The 14289-nt window shown below is 48.5% G+C and overlaps 1 protein-coding gene across 1 annotated transcript in view; it reads right to left on the bottom strand.

Moving 5' to 3' along the window:
• Positions 1 to 924: 924 nt before the first annotated feature.
• SDHA (succinate dehydrogenase complex flavoprotein subunit A) overlaps positions 925 to 14289 on the bottom strand; it is a 129178-nt gene continuing 115813 nt past the window's right edge. The window contains exons 14-15 of the mRNA XM_029284516.1: positions 3997 to 4110; positions 925 to 1618 (exon numbers count right to left, since the gene is read on the bottom strand). Of these exons, the coding sequence (XP_029140349.1) occupies positions 1532 to 1618; positions 3997 to 4110 (201 nt within the window). The 3' untranslated portion in view covers positions 925 to 1531. The remainder of the gene's footprint in view (positions 1619 to 3996; positions 4111 to 14289) is intronic.

Below are 14289 nucleotides of genomic sequence, written 5' to 3'. Positions count from 1 at the left end.
AATAGTTAAGAGTTCTCATATCATCATTGGGTGATGGGGTGAACTCAGTGACCTCCACTCCCTCCAGGGTTGTTTCCTTGACTCTCAGCGCTGGTTTTGCTGGCTTGTTAGTGAGTCCTGTGGTGGCCTTTTAAGTTGGCCATGTGGCTTGGCAGTCGGCGGCCTGGTGCCCTTTCTTTCCACACTTGAAACAGCCAGTAGAGTGTTGGCACGGGCTCTGTTTACATCATGTTTGTCTTGGGACTTCTTGTTTGGTTGGTATGGATCATTACCATCCGCAGCTGGGATGATTCCAGGATTTAACCAGGTTGATCTCAACTTCTTCAGCCAGGACATACCATCCATGCAGAATGCATGGAGCATCCCTGGAGATGCAGGTGTTGTAGACGTCATTCTTTAACCCAGACATGTCAAACTCACGACATCACATGACGTTGTGCGACGTATCGGAGCTTTTTCCCCATTGCTGGCAATGGGGTGGGAGGGGATCTAGCCCAATGTCAGGCCAGCCTCACCTCAGGACCTTAGGAAAGAAAGCTCCTCAACTCCATTTGGTTGAAGTGATAGGTTCTTTTACTAAGGTTAAATGGTTACAGAGAAAGAAAGGCTAGATCTGAAGATTCCCATGTAAAATGTTACATTTTTCCCCTTTTCCTGGTCCTTCCCCCCTTAACCAGTCCATCTCTGTCCAACAGAGTGCCCTTTAGGTATTTTGGGAACAGCTTGGATGGTTGGCGCCAATTGGTGCAGTTTCACATTCTTTTCCCAGGCAAGATGTCCTTGAACATGTCAGTTCTCATACCTCTGTTTCTTTTAGGCCTGTCATCCCCTCTTTCCCCTCATCGCTACTTTCTACTCTGTTCCATTGCCCCCTCCCCCCTCCCTAGCATGCCAGCAAAACAGCTGAGGATGGCAGATCTGATATAATAGTTATCAATTTACCTTTATTTATCTTACTGACCTGGAATTGTTTTCAAAAGTAACCATTTTAATTCAATACCTCACTGAAATGAAAAGGATTAAGTAGTTTTAGAGTTTGTAACAAACAAGAAAATTTCATTTGAAATAACATTCATAAAATCATAATGACTGCAATTACATTTTTAAATGCCATGTAGTTACTATAAGTTACAATGCAGTAATAAATTTCTATAAGCACAAATCAATCTATTAAATGATACTCTACATTGCTAGCCTTGATGGTGCCCTAACATCTCATATGCATATGGTTTCTTAATATAACACTAGAAATTTATTATAGGAGAATGAAAATAACGTATGTAACCATAATCAGACTCCTAGTGTCCTAAGAAAGTTAGAAACTGATTCGCATGCAAAAACATTTTGATATTGAAATATATATAGCTCATGTCTCAAAACTGAATTCTGTCACGCATCAAACATAAAAAAATTAGAGCAGATTTGGGATTTTGAAAGGTTTAAATTAACATGCTATTTTTATCTACTACAATGGATAACATTTGCCTGGTATGTTTGCAAATACAGTAAAAACAAAATCAAATCAAAATAGTTAATACGAGCGGATAGCTGGTGGAACTGTAGCACAATCTTCTTCATTCAGGGTTTTATCTATTACAGGTCTATAATCCAGTGTAACCTTTAAAAAAAGAAGGATTAATTATTAATAAAGTACTAATAATACTTTATCTCTCATTTACCTTGTCAAAATTCCAATTTTATGCTTTACATTGATATTAATAAATTTACAATTTATGATATATTACTATAAATATTTAATATTTAGCTATGTGAAAAACATTCTACAAAAGAAATCAGGTCTATAAAGAAATATCACCACATTCATGCTGAAATTGTATTTTTTATTTCTGTAATTACATGGCAAAATTTTAATTCAAACTTCATATTTAACCTTTGGTGAACCTTCAGTTTCCAGACCATACACCAATTTAAGTTTTACCTACACTATAAAGTGGCTTAGTAAGCATTGAGACTATTGAAGTCATGCCAAAATACTTCTACATATATCTCTCATTGTGTGGAATTGGAAACATATAAGATGCTGTTTAAGCAAGACTAAGAAGTTTTATTTAACCTTCTACAGCATGAATAAAGAGGCTTTTATCTTAATTTCCTGTCCTACTAGATTAGATTTTAATTTTCTCATCTAGCAAATACCCAAGAATCACATACAGTGGTACCTCGGTACTTGTCCTTAATTGGTTTTGGGAGGCACGACGAGTACTAACAAATCATGTCACTTACGTGGCCCTTTGTTTTATTTGGGAAGGATTTTCTGTCTGTCTCTTTTCCTATATCAGTGACCCGATATGGCCAGCTTCTTGTCCACCCTTTGCGACTGTCCCTCACTTCCTTTTGCAATATGTCAAGTACCAAAAAACGCTGAATACTGGGACATTTTTACATCAAAATGCACTGAGTACCAAATTTGAAGAGTTTTGAAGCAACTGACTACTGAATGTATTAGAAATTAACTTATTTAAAATAAGGCTAGGAGTACAGGTAGTCCTCACTTAATGATTGGTCACTTATTGACCAAAATTATGATGGATTCAACAAAATGTTACTTACAACCCATTCTCAAAGTTACAATTGCTGCACCCATCCCCCTGCAGCCACATGATCGCAGTTAGAGTGCTTGGCAATTGGCTTGCATTCACGACTGATTGCTGAGTCTCACAGTCATATGACTGCAATATCCAATGGGCTATTCTGCTTTTTCCAGCAAAAATTCCTATTCAGGAGAATGGATCAGCTTAATGACTACATGATTTTCTTTATCTATTCTTACTCTATCTCTATTGTGACTTGCTTTATAACAATAGTAATAGTAATAAATCAAGACAGATCATGTGAGCTGATTAACAACTACAATTAATTATAATTAAAATTTGAAGCCCAATTGTAGTAGTTATGCGAGGACTATCTGTATTGTAAGCCACACTGATGACTTTAGAAAGGCAAGATTATATACAATATGACAATATTTTGATATAGATGATCCAAATTAGGGGTTGGTTACCTATTGCCTATATGCTGGATCTGGCCTGTCACCCCAAATCATCCAGCTTTAATCCCAAAAAGAAATATAGGTAGACCTCATTTAATTACTTTAATTGGGACTGGAATTTCTGTTGCTAAAAAAGTAGTTATTAGGTGATGCATTATATGACTATGTCACTATGTTCCAGTCATCCCAGTGTAGGTAAGGAAAAGTACAATTTTTAGGCAACAACTTCCCACTTTTCCTGCCTTATACAAATTGCTGGTTCTGTCCTGCCTCCTATCCAGCTGAGCCCAGCAAGCTCTCCTCATCAAATAAGGCTCCTTTCCACATCTTCCGGGAGTATGCCCAAGACTACCTATATATCCATCTGGCCGATTATGGTCCCAAAACAGGATTCATGTTTATAAATTATGTTTATAATTCTCTTACAAATACTTCCAATATCAGTGTATCCATTTGATACAAAGAACAGCTAGCCATCCTCCCTTAGACATGACTTGTATTACCTATGTCAGGGATGCTCAACCCTCGGGCTGCAGACTATAATAGGGCTGTGGAAGTGAGCGAAGCTCCACCCATGTATGTGTGAGATCCAGGCAGTGTGCAAAACCATGCCCCCTGGGATCTGAAGAAAACCACCCTCCACGGAACCAGTCCCTGGCACCCAAAAGGTTGGGGACCACTGCCCTATGTGTTTGCTAATTCCTGGTCTAGACCAATTCAGCATGAAAGTTCACATAGTCACCTTTAGCTTATACCTTCTCTTACCAGGGATATTTCACTACTGATAAAAAAACAAAAGGAACGATGGGAAAAGACATAGTTCATGCTCTGATTCCTCAAGAAAAAGCAAGACATACATATAAATCCTTCAAGCCTAGTATTCTGTATTGTTTCTAATAATTAATTTAATCATTCCTTTCAAGAGCCATGTTACTATAAGTAATATACAACTAAATAAATATTAAAATTAAGGAAATGTTCTATACCTTTCCAATCTTCACATCTACATAAGAGAGTGTGTGTTTTCTCCAATGCTGCTCAAATGGTTTCTTCTGCTGTCCTGAGATTGGTTTAGAATAATCATATTCATCTATCCTAACCTAGAACATAAGATACATGTGAGGGTATATCACGTTTGAAGCTTACATTCAGATAAGATTGGGTATGTTTCAAAACAGCATAACTAGCTTTATTAACACACATTAAATAGTAAATATCAGTGTTGGTCCTCACACTGATAACAGATTCAAGTGTCTGCTAATTAAATAACCCAGCCCTTATATATTTTACATCAACAGAATAACAGAATTGGAAGGGACCTTGAAGGTCTTCTAGTCCAATGTCCTGTTCATACCCTATACCACGGGTCGGCAACCCGCGGCTCCAGAGCCGCATGCGGCTCTTTCAGCCGTCTCCTGCGGCTCCCTGTCCTCAGCCACCATGTGCAGTCCGGAAAAAAAAAAGTAGGACTAAAAAAATTCAACCAATCAATTCAAACTTCTCACGAAGTTTGAATTGATTGGTTGAACTTCTTTGGTTTGTGGGACTGCCCACAAACCTCTTTCCTTCTTTGGACTGCACGTGGTGGTAGTGGAGGAAGAGCCAGAAGGATTGCTGGAAAGGCGGCAGAACCTGGGTAAGGAGCCAGTCTCGGGATGCCTCTTCCCTGCCTGGTGGGTCTCCCCTCGCCCTGCTCTGCTGCCGCCTCTGCCTCTGTTTGTTGGAGGGGGGTCGCCTTGGGTCTCGGTAGCTTCCCCACTCCGCCCGCGCCTTTCGGCCGTCTCGTGAGTCGAGAGATTCCCCCATGGCGCCTGCCCAGCCCTTTCCCCACCTGCTGCATGGCACCTCTTGGCTGTCCTCCCGCTGCCGCCGCTTCCGTGAGACTCTCCGCCGCCCAGCCCCACCTCGGCCCCATCGGTGGCGTCTTCCTCGGCCCGGGCAGCTGCGTCCCTTCGCTGCCCGGCCCCACCTCGGCCCGGGAAGCTGCGGCCCTTTGCCGTCCTCCCATTGCTGCCGCCGCGGGGCTCTCCACCGCCCGGCCCCATCGGTGGCGCCTTCCTCGGCCCGGGAAGCCGCGCCCGTTCACTGCCCGGCCCCACCTTGTCGGGGTGCGGAACTGGGCTGCGGACGCCTGCCCAACCGGGTGGAGAGCCTGCGCCTCCCCTTTTCCTGCGGCTGATAGTAGGACGTTAGAGCTGCCAACTCTGGTCTCCACCCGGGCGGGCGAGCAAAACCTTTTTCGTTCCTATGCAAAGAGAAGACGCCAGTGGCGCATGGCCGGGGGGGGGAAAGACAGCTCCGGAGGGAGGCAGCCACGCAGCCAGAAGCCGGCGGTCGCAGTCCGTCCCTCTTTCCCCGGCCACAGGAGAAGGGGAAGCGCAGGCTCTCCACCCGGTTGGGCAGGCGTCCGCAGCCCAGTTCCGCACCCCGACGACCAGCTGGACCGGCTCTCGCTGCTTCTTTGCAAATGAACACAAAAAGTTTTGGGGGTTTGCTCGCCTGCCCGCTCAGGTGGAGAGCCTGCTCCTCCCCTTCTCCTGCGGCCGGGGAAAGAGGACCGGCACCGAGCCTGTCGTGGAGGACTTTTTAGGCCCCGGATACCCCCCCACCCCCTCCCCCAGGGCCAGGCACTGCAGCTCCGCAGCAGGAGGGAACCCTCCGGACCTTCAGTTTTCCCAGCTTGCCAACGAGGCTTGCAAACTCGGCTCCTGCCAGGGAAGCAGCACATTTTGGGATGGGCTCTGAGCAATTGCATGCTTCGGGGAAGGAGCACGGAGGCCTGCAAGCAGGCAGACGCTGGGTAGCACGAACTAAGTGGCGAGTTAAACCCCGAAACCTTTTGCATTCATTTGCAAAGCAGTGAAAGCCGGTCCAGCTGGTCGTCGGGGTGCGGACGCCAGGCCTTGCTCACCGGCAACGCTGGAGCCTTTCACACCAACCAGTAGGTCTTCCATCGCTGGCTGCGTGGCTGCCTCCCTCCGGAGCTGTCTTCCCCCCCGGCCATGCGCCACCGGCATCTTCTCTTTGCAAAGGAACGCAAAAGGTTTTGGGGGTTTGCTTGCCCGCCCGCCCGCCCGGGTGGAGACCAGAGTTGGCGGCTCTAACATCCTACTATCTTTGGCTGCAATCCTATCCACCTGTTTTGTGCAACCGATTGCAAGCCAAGCACTGCCTGGTTCTGAATTAATAGCTTGGGGCGGCGCGAAGCCCACTAAACTGCGTGACTTTGCAGGAGCCTCCATCGGATTGGAACTTTCCTGTCCGATTGAGCTTAGTTAAGGCAGGGCCGTTCTTAGCGTGGTGTTCACATGTTAGTTAGTGGGGCTGACTAGTTCTCTGGCAAGGGTGCCGCGCTCCGGCCTTCCTCCAAAGCGCCGTCCTTGGAGAGGTACTCCAAGGCACCACTTTCAGCCGGCTCCTTTGGCGCGGCCCCAATTCTGCTCCAGGGAAACAGGGGCGGAGCGGGGCAGTGCTGCCTATCTCAATCACGTGGAGGGCCATGTAAACACCACCAGATGGCTCCGCAGTTGCCGTCGTCACTGCCGGGGGATATGAGCAGGCTGTTGCTCCTGCGGTCGCCTTCCCGCCGCTATGGAAGATAGCCTGGTCCGCACCTTTGGGGGCCTCAGCCTCCAGCAGCCCTGCTGTGCCCAAGGCAAGCCCCCCCGCTTGCTGCTTCAGCAAAGGGGGGAGAGCAGTCTTTTCCGAGGGGAGAAGCCAGGACGGCAGAACCGTCCATATCAGAGCTGGATGCGGGCAGGGCCGGTGCATGTGTTGCCTTAGGCTCCACTCTTCAACCAAGTCCCATTACGTGCGCATGCGCACGCGCACGCGCATGCGCACATTTTGCGGCTCCCAGTTTTTTTTCTTCTGAGGGAAACGGGTCCAAGTGGCTCTTTCACCATTTTAGGTTGGCGACCCCTGCCCTATACTATTCCAGACAATGTCCAATCTCTTCTTAAAAACCTCCAGTGATGGAGCACCCATAATTTCTGGAGGCAAGTCATTCCACTAATAAACTATTCTCACTGACAGGCAATTTCTCCTTAAGTTTAGGTTGGATTTCTCTTTGATAAACTTGTATCTTTTATTTATTATCCGGTGTGTTGAAGAATAAGTCAACAACCCCCTTTTTCCTGTGGCAACCCCTCAAATACTAGAAGATTGCTTTCATGTTACCCCTAGTCCTTCTCTTCATACATACCCAGTTCCCCAACTGTTCATCGTATGCTTTAGCCTCCAGTCACCTAATCATCTTTGTTACTCTTCTCTGCACTTTCTACAATCTCAACATTTGTTTTGTATTGTAGTGACCACTATAAAGCAGTACTAACACTTAACATGATATTGATACTATCCCTCTGTTGACGCAGTCTAAAACTGCATTGGCTTTTTTTTTGGCAGCTGTAGCACATTGCTGGCTCATACTTAAATGGCTGTCCACTAGGACTCTTAGATCTCTATCACAGTTACTGCTATTGAGCCAAGTAACATCTATTCTAAACCTGTGCATTTGGTTTTTCTTGCCCAAGTGCAAAACTTTACTTTTTTCACCACTGAATTGCCTTTTGTTGGATAAGGTCCATTGTTCAAATCTGTCAGAGATCCTTCTGGATATTAAACTTATCTTCTTTAGTGTTGCCTACTATCCCCAGCTTGGTGTTGTCTGCAATTCTGATGAGTTCCCCTTCTATCCCTTCATTTAAATCAGACATGTCAAACTCGCGACATCACGTGACATCGCGCAACGTATCGGAGCTTTTTCACCATTGCCGGCAATGGGGTGGGCGTGGTTTCCCGATGACGCATCCAACCCGCGGGCCAGCAGTTTGACACCCCTGATCAAAATCATTATGAAGATGTTGAAGTACTGAGCTTTAGACAGAATCTTGCAGATGTAGTTCCATTGAGGATTATACATTAAGTGTGATTGGTCAGTTGGTTATGAATTTGTCTGGTGATGATGCTGTCTAACCCACATTTTTCTATCTTACCAAGAAGTAGACAGTGGTATACTTTGTTGAATGCCTTACTGAAGTCCAAGTATACCATGTGCACAGCATTTTGCGGGTCCTCTAATTTAGTCACTTTCCAAAGAACGCAATAAGATTTGTCTGGCATAATCTGTTTTTGACAAACCCATGTTGGCTTCTAATAATAACTTTGCTTATTTCTAGTTGTTTCCTGATCTTTTGCTTGATTATCTTTTCTATGATCCTCCCAAGTATTGATGTCAGGCTGATTTTCCTGGATCGATTTTTCCTCCTTTTTTGAAGACTCGTTTCCTCCTGTGATGATCCACATCAGCTTCTTTCTATTCTTCAGATATTTCCCTAGTGCTCCAGGATTGTTGAAAAATATGTTCAATGGTTCCAAGACATATCTGTCAGCTCCTTCAGAACCTTGGAATGTAATCCATCTGGTCCTGGTGATTTGAGCTCATCTAGAGTGGATAGATCTAATCTATCTTTTGTCAGGTTGGACTATTTTTTCCTTTTACATAAAGACAGATGCAAAGAATGAATTAAGCAGTTTCTCCCTCCCATAATTTTTTCTAAACTCTCATATTGCATTCTCTCACCCTTCCATTTATGTGACCTAGCAGAAGACCTTCCACTAATTCTTCATTCAGAATACTGCATACTTGTTCCCAAACTTTAACCCCATTCATTAGAACATAAAGTCTCTATTCTATGACTTCCTACTTTCATAGTATATATATATATATATATATATATATATATATATATATATATGTATATATATATATATATTCAAAGGGTCACAAACTGTGAGACCACCAGGAGGTTAAAAACTACAAAAGTTTATTATCATTAAAACATTAAAACACCTAGCTTTCGCCGGCCTCCTGCCAGCTTCATCAGGGTGGCTAGCCGTAAGTGGGGTGGCTGTTTTTATAGGAGCGGTGCCTTTTGCACCCGGCTCCTAGATCTCGTGACCGGGCCCAGGTAGTCCTCCTGCATTAGATTCTTAGTTGTCCTTCCGCATACTGCTACGCCCCTAACTTTCTCTTTCCCACCCCTTTTCTTTCCCTGCCTTGTTCGTTCATCGGGAGGGGGGGGAAGCATCCCTTCATCCAGGGCATCGCTTTGTTGTTTGTTACCTCCTTTCCTCTTTCCAGTTGCCTGCAGTCCCACCTTCTTCCTCTCTTCCTTCTTTCCCATAGTGTTATCTAGCTCCTTTCTCACTCGTGTCTCCACCACTCTCATCACTCCCTCATTCTCATCCTCTGATCCTCTCCTCTCTTCTTCCTCCCTTCTACAACCCCCCTCAACCCTTCTTCCCTAAGCGTATGTGTGGCCATCAACCCTCTCCCCGCCCCTCCTCGGTGGCGGGTCGTAGGGGGCACAGGCGGCGCTCCCGCATTCGTTCTCGTCGTCTCCCCATCAGTGATGACTCTCTCTTCGTACCCACTCTCCTTCTTTTCCTTTTCACTAATCCTCTCCTGCTGTTCCTCTGGTGCGGGGGTGTTCCCTCTTACATATCCACCTTCCTGTCGTGCGCTCCCCCCATTCTCAATCTCCGTATCGCTTTTCCACGACCCTTCACACTCTCTCCTCTCTCTTTCTAGCCTCAGCCCTCCAGTTAGATCTTTCCTCCGTGCGCATGTGGGTGCAGGTTTCCTCCTCCCTATCCTTCCTCCGGCGGGAGGCCGTTGGGGGCGCGGGGATATTCACCCCTTCACGGCCCCATGGCTCTTCCCTCCTCCCCTCTCCCTTTCTAGTCTCAACTCCCCAGTTCAATCTTTCCTCCGTGCGCGTGTGGGTGCAGGTCTCCTCCTCCCCACACTTTCTCAGGCAAGAGGCTATTGGGGGCGCGGGGGTGTTCTCTCCTTCACGCTCATCCTTCCGTTGCCTCTCCCCATTCTCAATCTCCATAACAAGTCCTCCGTTGTTTCCCCAATCTACTTCCCATTCTTTCCTCGCTTCTCCCTTTCCAACCACAACTCTCCAGTTCAATTTTTCCTCCACTCGTGCCTGAGTGCCGGTCGCCTCCCCCTCCCCGCCTTTCCTCCGGCGGGGGGTCATTGGAGGTGCGGGGGTGCTCCCCCTTTCATACTCGTCCCCCTGTTGTCTCCCCTCACTTTCAATCTCCGTGGTGACTCCTCTGTTGCCCCCCACCATCCTTCCCATTTTCTCTCCTCTCTCTTTCCAACCCCGATTCTCCGGTGCGATCTTTCCTTCGCACGCATGCGGGTGCAGGCCGCCTCCCCCTCTCTACTCTTCCTCCAGCGGGAGGTCGTTGGAGGTGCGGGGGTATTCTCTCTTCCATATTCATTCTCCTGTATTTCACCCTCCCCACTTTCAATCACCGTAGTGAGTCCACTTCCCCCCCACCATCCCTCCCATTCTCTCCTCTCCTCTCCCTTCCTGGCCTCAGCCATCCAATTCAATCTTTCCTCCACACACATGTAGGTGCAGGTCGCCTCCCCCTCTCTACCTTTCCTCCAGCAGGGGGTCATTGGGAGCGTGAAACGCGCTGCGATGTTTGCCATACCCTGCAATCCCCCTGACATCTCTAGTGCGGGAGGAACATTCACTTTCTCATGTCTGCATCCCGTCTTGTCAGTCCCTTCTTGCCAATCCTTTGGTGCGAGGGGGTGGTGGTGGTTCTCTCTTTCCCTTCCTCCTCGTGCATACGATCCCACCATTCAACCTTCCTAATTCCACCCCCAACTCTCATACCAGAGTCCCCCCTCTCCTCTTTCCCTTCCCCTACACTTTCATGTCTAACCTTCCTCCTCGCACCCAGGGGGCCTCCCAATCTGTCATCCACCGGGGCGCGCCTCGCCCCCACCAAGGGGTTGGCGCACGTGAAGTCCTGCCGGTGGCAGGTTGTTGCCATGGGGTACATCCCAGTCACTGTGCCTGCAAACGCACCCCTTCTGCCTCTTCCTTCTGGTGGTGTCCTCTCCGTGGGGGGGGGCGCGTTCGTCCTTTCGCTCACCCTCGCTTTCCTGTCGATCTCTCTGGGAGCGCGTGAATGGTCTGGAACTGTATGTCATGGTCTTCTTGCTTCTTCGTAGCCCTCCATGCCCCTGGTGTAGGGGTGTCCCTCGGGAATGCTCGGTCACGTTGGTTGTCAGGTCGCAGGGTCTGGTGCTAGCGGTGTCAAAGTCTTTCGGTTCGTTCATCTTTTGCTTAGAAGGTCTGGTGGGGAGCGGGGGCGCTTCATCTGGCGGCCAGTTACTCCTCGTTCGGGCGCACTTGGGGTTTGTGATCTTCGCCGTCCCATTTGCCAAGGTGTGCCCCAAGGCACTAGATGGTTTCCTTCTGAGGGGGTATTTCTCCATCGACCAGGTCCGTAGGGCGGCGTGCGCCGGGCACAGGTCAATGTGGCGGTTGATGGACCCCTCGTCAGAGAGCCAGGCTTCCTTCAAGAGCCGGCCCCCTTTTGTGCTGTCCATGGCAACCACCTGTGTGTTATCAAAGTCAAACCCGTGCCCTGACTCCTCCATGTGCGCCACTATTTGGGAGTAATGTTCTCCTCTCTTGACCGCCAGCCGGTGTTCATGCACCCTAGTCCGTATCCTCTTGGACGTCTCCCCTACATAATTGGCAGGACAGTTATATATATCTTTGATAATTTTGAATATTGGAATCCCAGGTATGGACATTTAAAGTCAATCAGATAAAAATAAAGAACTCTGGGATGTAAGGTAAAAGGCTTTTTTTTTTATTAATTGCTGAGCTTTCGTTAACAACCTGTTAACATCATCAGAGCAAAGGGCTAAATGAGAAGGGGGGAGTAACGCATAAATTTACATAACAGTTCAACAGTTCAACAATGGTTGTAATGAGGCATGTGCACAAAGCGTGCTTAAGAAGCTCTTAAAGGGATAAAGCAGTCAGTCTCAAGACACCACCTACTCCGCGTATGCAGATGCAATGGGTATCCCACAAAGTTCATCAAACGCCATAGCGCACCCCCCAAACCCCGAGATCAACTATGGGTAGAGGAACTGCCACCGCAGATGACTCGGGTCACCCTTCCGTATATTAACAATGTCTCAGAAGCAACGGCCAGGCTCCTGGCACCCCACAAGGTGAAAGTGGCCCACAGACCCAACCAAACGTTGCGTTCCAAGGTGATGTGGCCCAAGGACCCACTCCCCAACACAGAGAAGTCAGCGGTTGTGTATAGGATTAATTGTAAAAATTGTCCCGGCAACTACGTGGGGGAGACCTCTAAAAGAGTGAAGACCAGGGTCCATGAACACAAGCTAGCCGTAAAAAGGGGTGAGCAGCGCTCCCAGGTTTGGATGCACATGGCAGAGTCTGGGCATTGCTTCGATTTTAACAACGTGCGAGTGCTGGCCAGCGACAACACGAAAGGGGGCCGGCTACTTAAAGAGGCCTGGCTCTCGGATAGGGACTCCATTAACCGGCACATCGATTTATGTCCGGCGCATCTAACTTTAAGGGCGTGGAGCACGGGTGATCCCCCGCCCCGGTGTAGGGGGCGGGGGACTGTGCGGCATACCCCTGCAGAGGTGGTCACAGAGGGGACAAACCTCCCGCGGCAAAAACGCACTACGGACAACCGGGTGGGAGACGACCAACGGGTGAAGAACCCCCCTGCCCTGGGCGCACCTGTGCACTCCCGGGAGGAAAGAGAGCCGCAGCGAGATGGAAGAGGGGTGGCCGGCGAACTAAAGACCCCCCCAGGCCTCCTGGAATGACTGGAAAAGGCTGGGTCACACACGGGCACCCAAATGAAGAACGACCAGCGATCTAGAGACCCCCCACCCAGGAAACGAGGAGGACACAGGTGGATGAAAGAACAGTGGCTGGCACGTTGGAGACCTCGTCACACCCCCTGGGGAGCCGGAGAGGAAGAGCATCCCCGAGAGGGACTCTGGTTTGCCATACGGACAGTTTTTGGGGCGCCCAGGCAGAGGATGAGATGCGGGGGCATGAGGAGGCTAAGGGTGAGGGGAGGGGACGGCTAGGAGCAACAGTGACCCGGAGGTATCTAAGGGACAGGAGGGGGACCGGACCGGCTCATCACTCAATGACGAACCGCCTGCACCAACGAGAGCAACGGAGCAGCAGTCGGAAGTCTGGAGAGGATACGGAGACAGGGAACATTGAAAGTGGGGGGAGGAGGAAAGTTAGGGCTGGATGGACTGGTAGCAGTGGGAAGAATCGACTAACAACTATGGGGGTGCCCGACTGGGCTAGTAACCACGGGGAGGATCGAGTGGAAGAAAGAGAAAGGAAGGGATTGGGGCAACCCCATCGAAATAGGAGTGTAGGAGAGGCTCGTGGAAAGGATGATGAAGGTGGTGTGGTCGTCCATGCTTATACGGAGGGTGCGAGTACCGGAGACGGAGGAAGGAGGTAGAAGAGACGCGGGATAACATCCGAATGAGCGAAGGGGGTGTGAATGTGGAAGAGGGGAGGACGGAGGCAAGGCGAGGGTACAGGAGGGGGGAGAGGCGGCCCCATGGAGTAAGGGATAACACCGGGGGGATAAATGAGCAGGGAAAAGAGGAAGGGGATAGAGAATACGTTGTGGTAAAGGGCGAGGGTGAGGGCGGTGTCAGCACGGGGATGGCAGGCCCCGGAGATAGGGGGAGGGAAGAAATGGAGGAGGCACGGGACAACAACGTGAGAAGTGAGAGCCGTGAGGATGTAGAAGAGAGGAGGATGGAAGTCAAGGAAGTGGTTGAGAGGGTGGTAAAGTGGCCCCATGGAACGAGAGATGACAACTGGCCTGTAGGTGAGGGGTGTGGAAAAAAGGAGGGGGGCAAGGAACAGGGTGTAGCAAGACCACCAACGCAGGGAAGGAAGGAGGGTGAGAAGAGGGAGGAATTGAGGGGCACGGAGAGTTTGAGTGACCAAAAAAGGGGGGGGAGGGAGCTTACCGGACCCAAGGCCACAGGCAGAGATAGTTAGCAGCATCACACACGTAGGCAAGGGAGGCAAGAAAAGATTAGTCACTGGCGCGAAGGCTATAATTAAGGCGCAGCCCAAAAAGTTGGGACTGGTGACAAGATCCAGGAGCCGGGCGCAGACAACGTGTTGCCTATAAAAGGGACTCTCCCATGGACTGGCATTTAGCCCTGACGATGTCGGAAGGATTCCGATGAAAGCTTGGTGTGTATTTGTGTTATTGAACTTTTTTAGTTTAGCATACTCCTGGTGTTCAGTTTATTGATTTGAAGATATATATATATATATATATATATATATATATATATATATATATATATATATATATATATATATATATATATATATATATATATATAT

This window comes from Protobothrops mucrosquamatus, unplaced genomic scaffold (assembly GCF_001527695.2).
Source record: "Protobothrops mucrosquamatus isolate PMUCROS unplaced genomic scaffold, P.Mucros_1.0 scaffold_134, whole genome shotgun sequence".
Lineage (NCBI taxonomy): Eukaryota > Metazoa > Chordata > Lepidosauria > Squamata > Viperidae > Protobothrops > Protobothrops mucrosquamatus.
The sequence above is the reverse complement of the archived record's forward strand: the minus strand, read 5'-3'. Positions and strand labels throughout refer to the sequence as shown.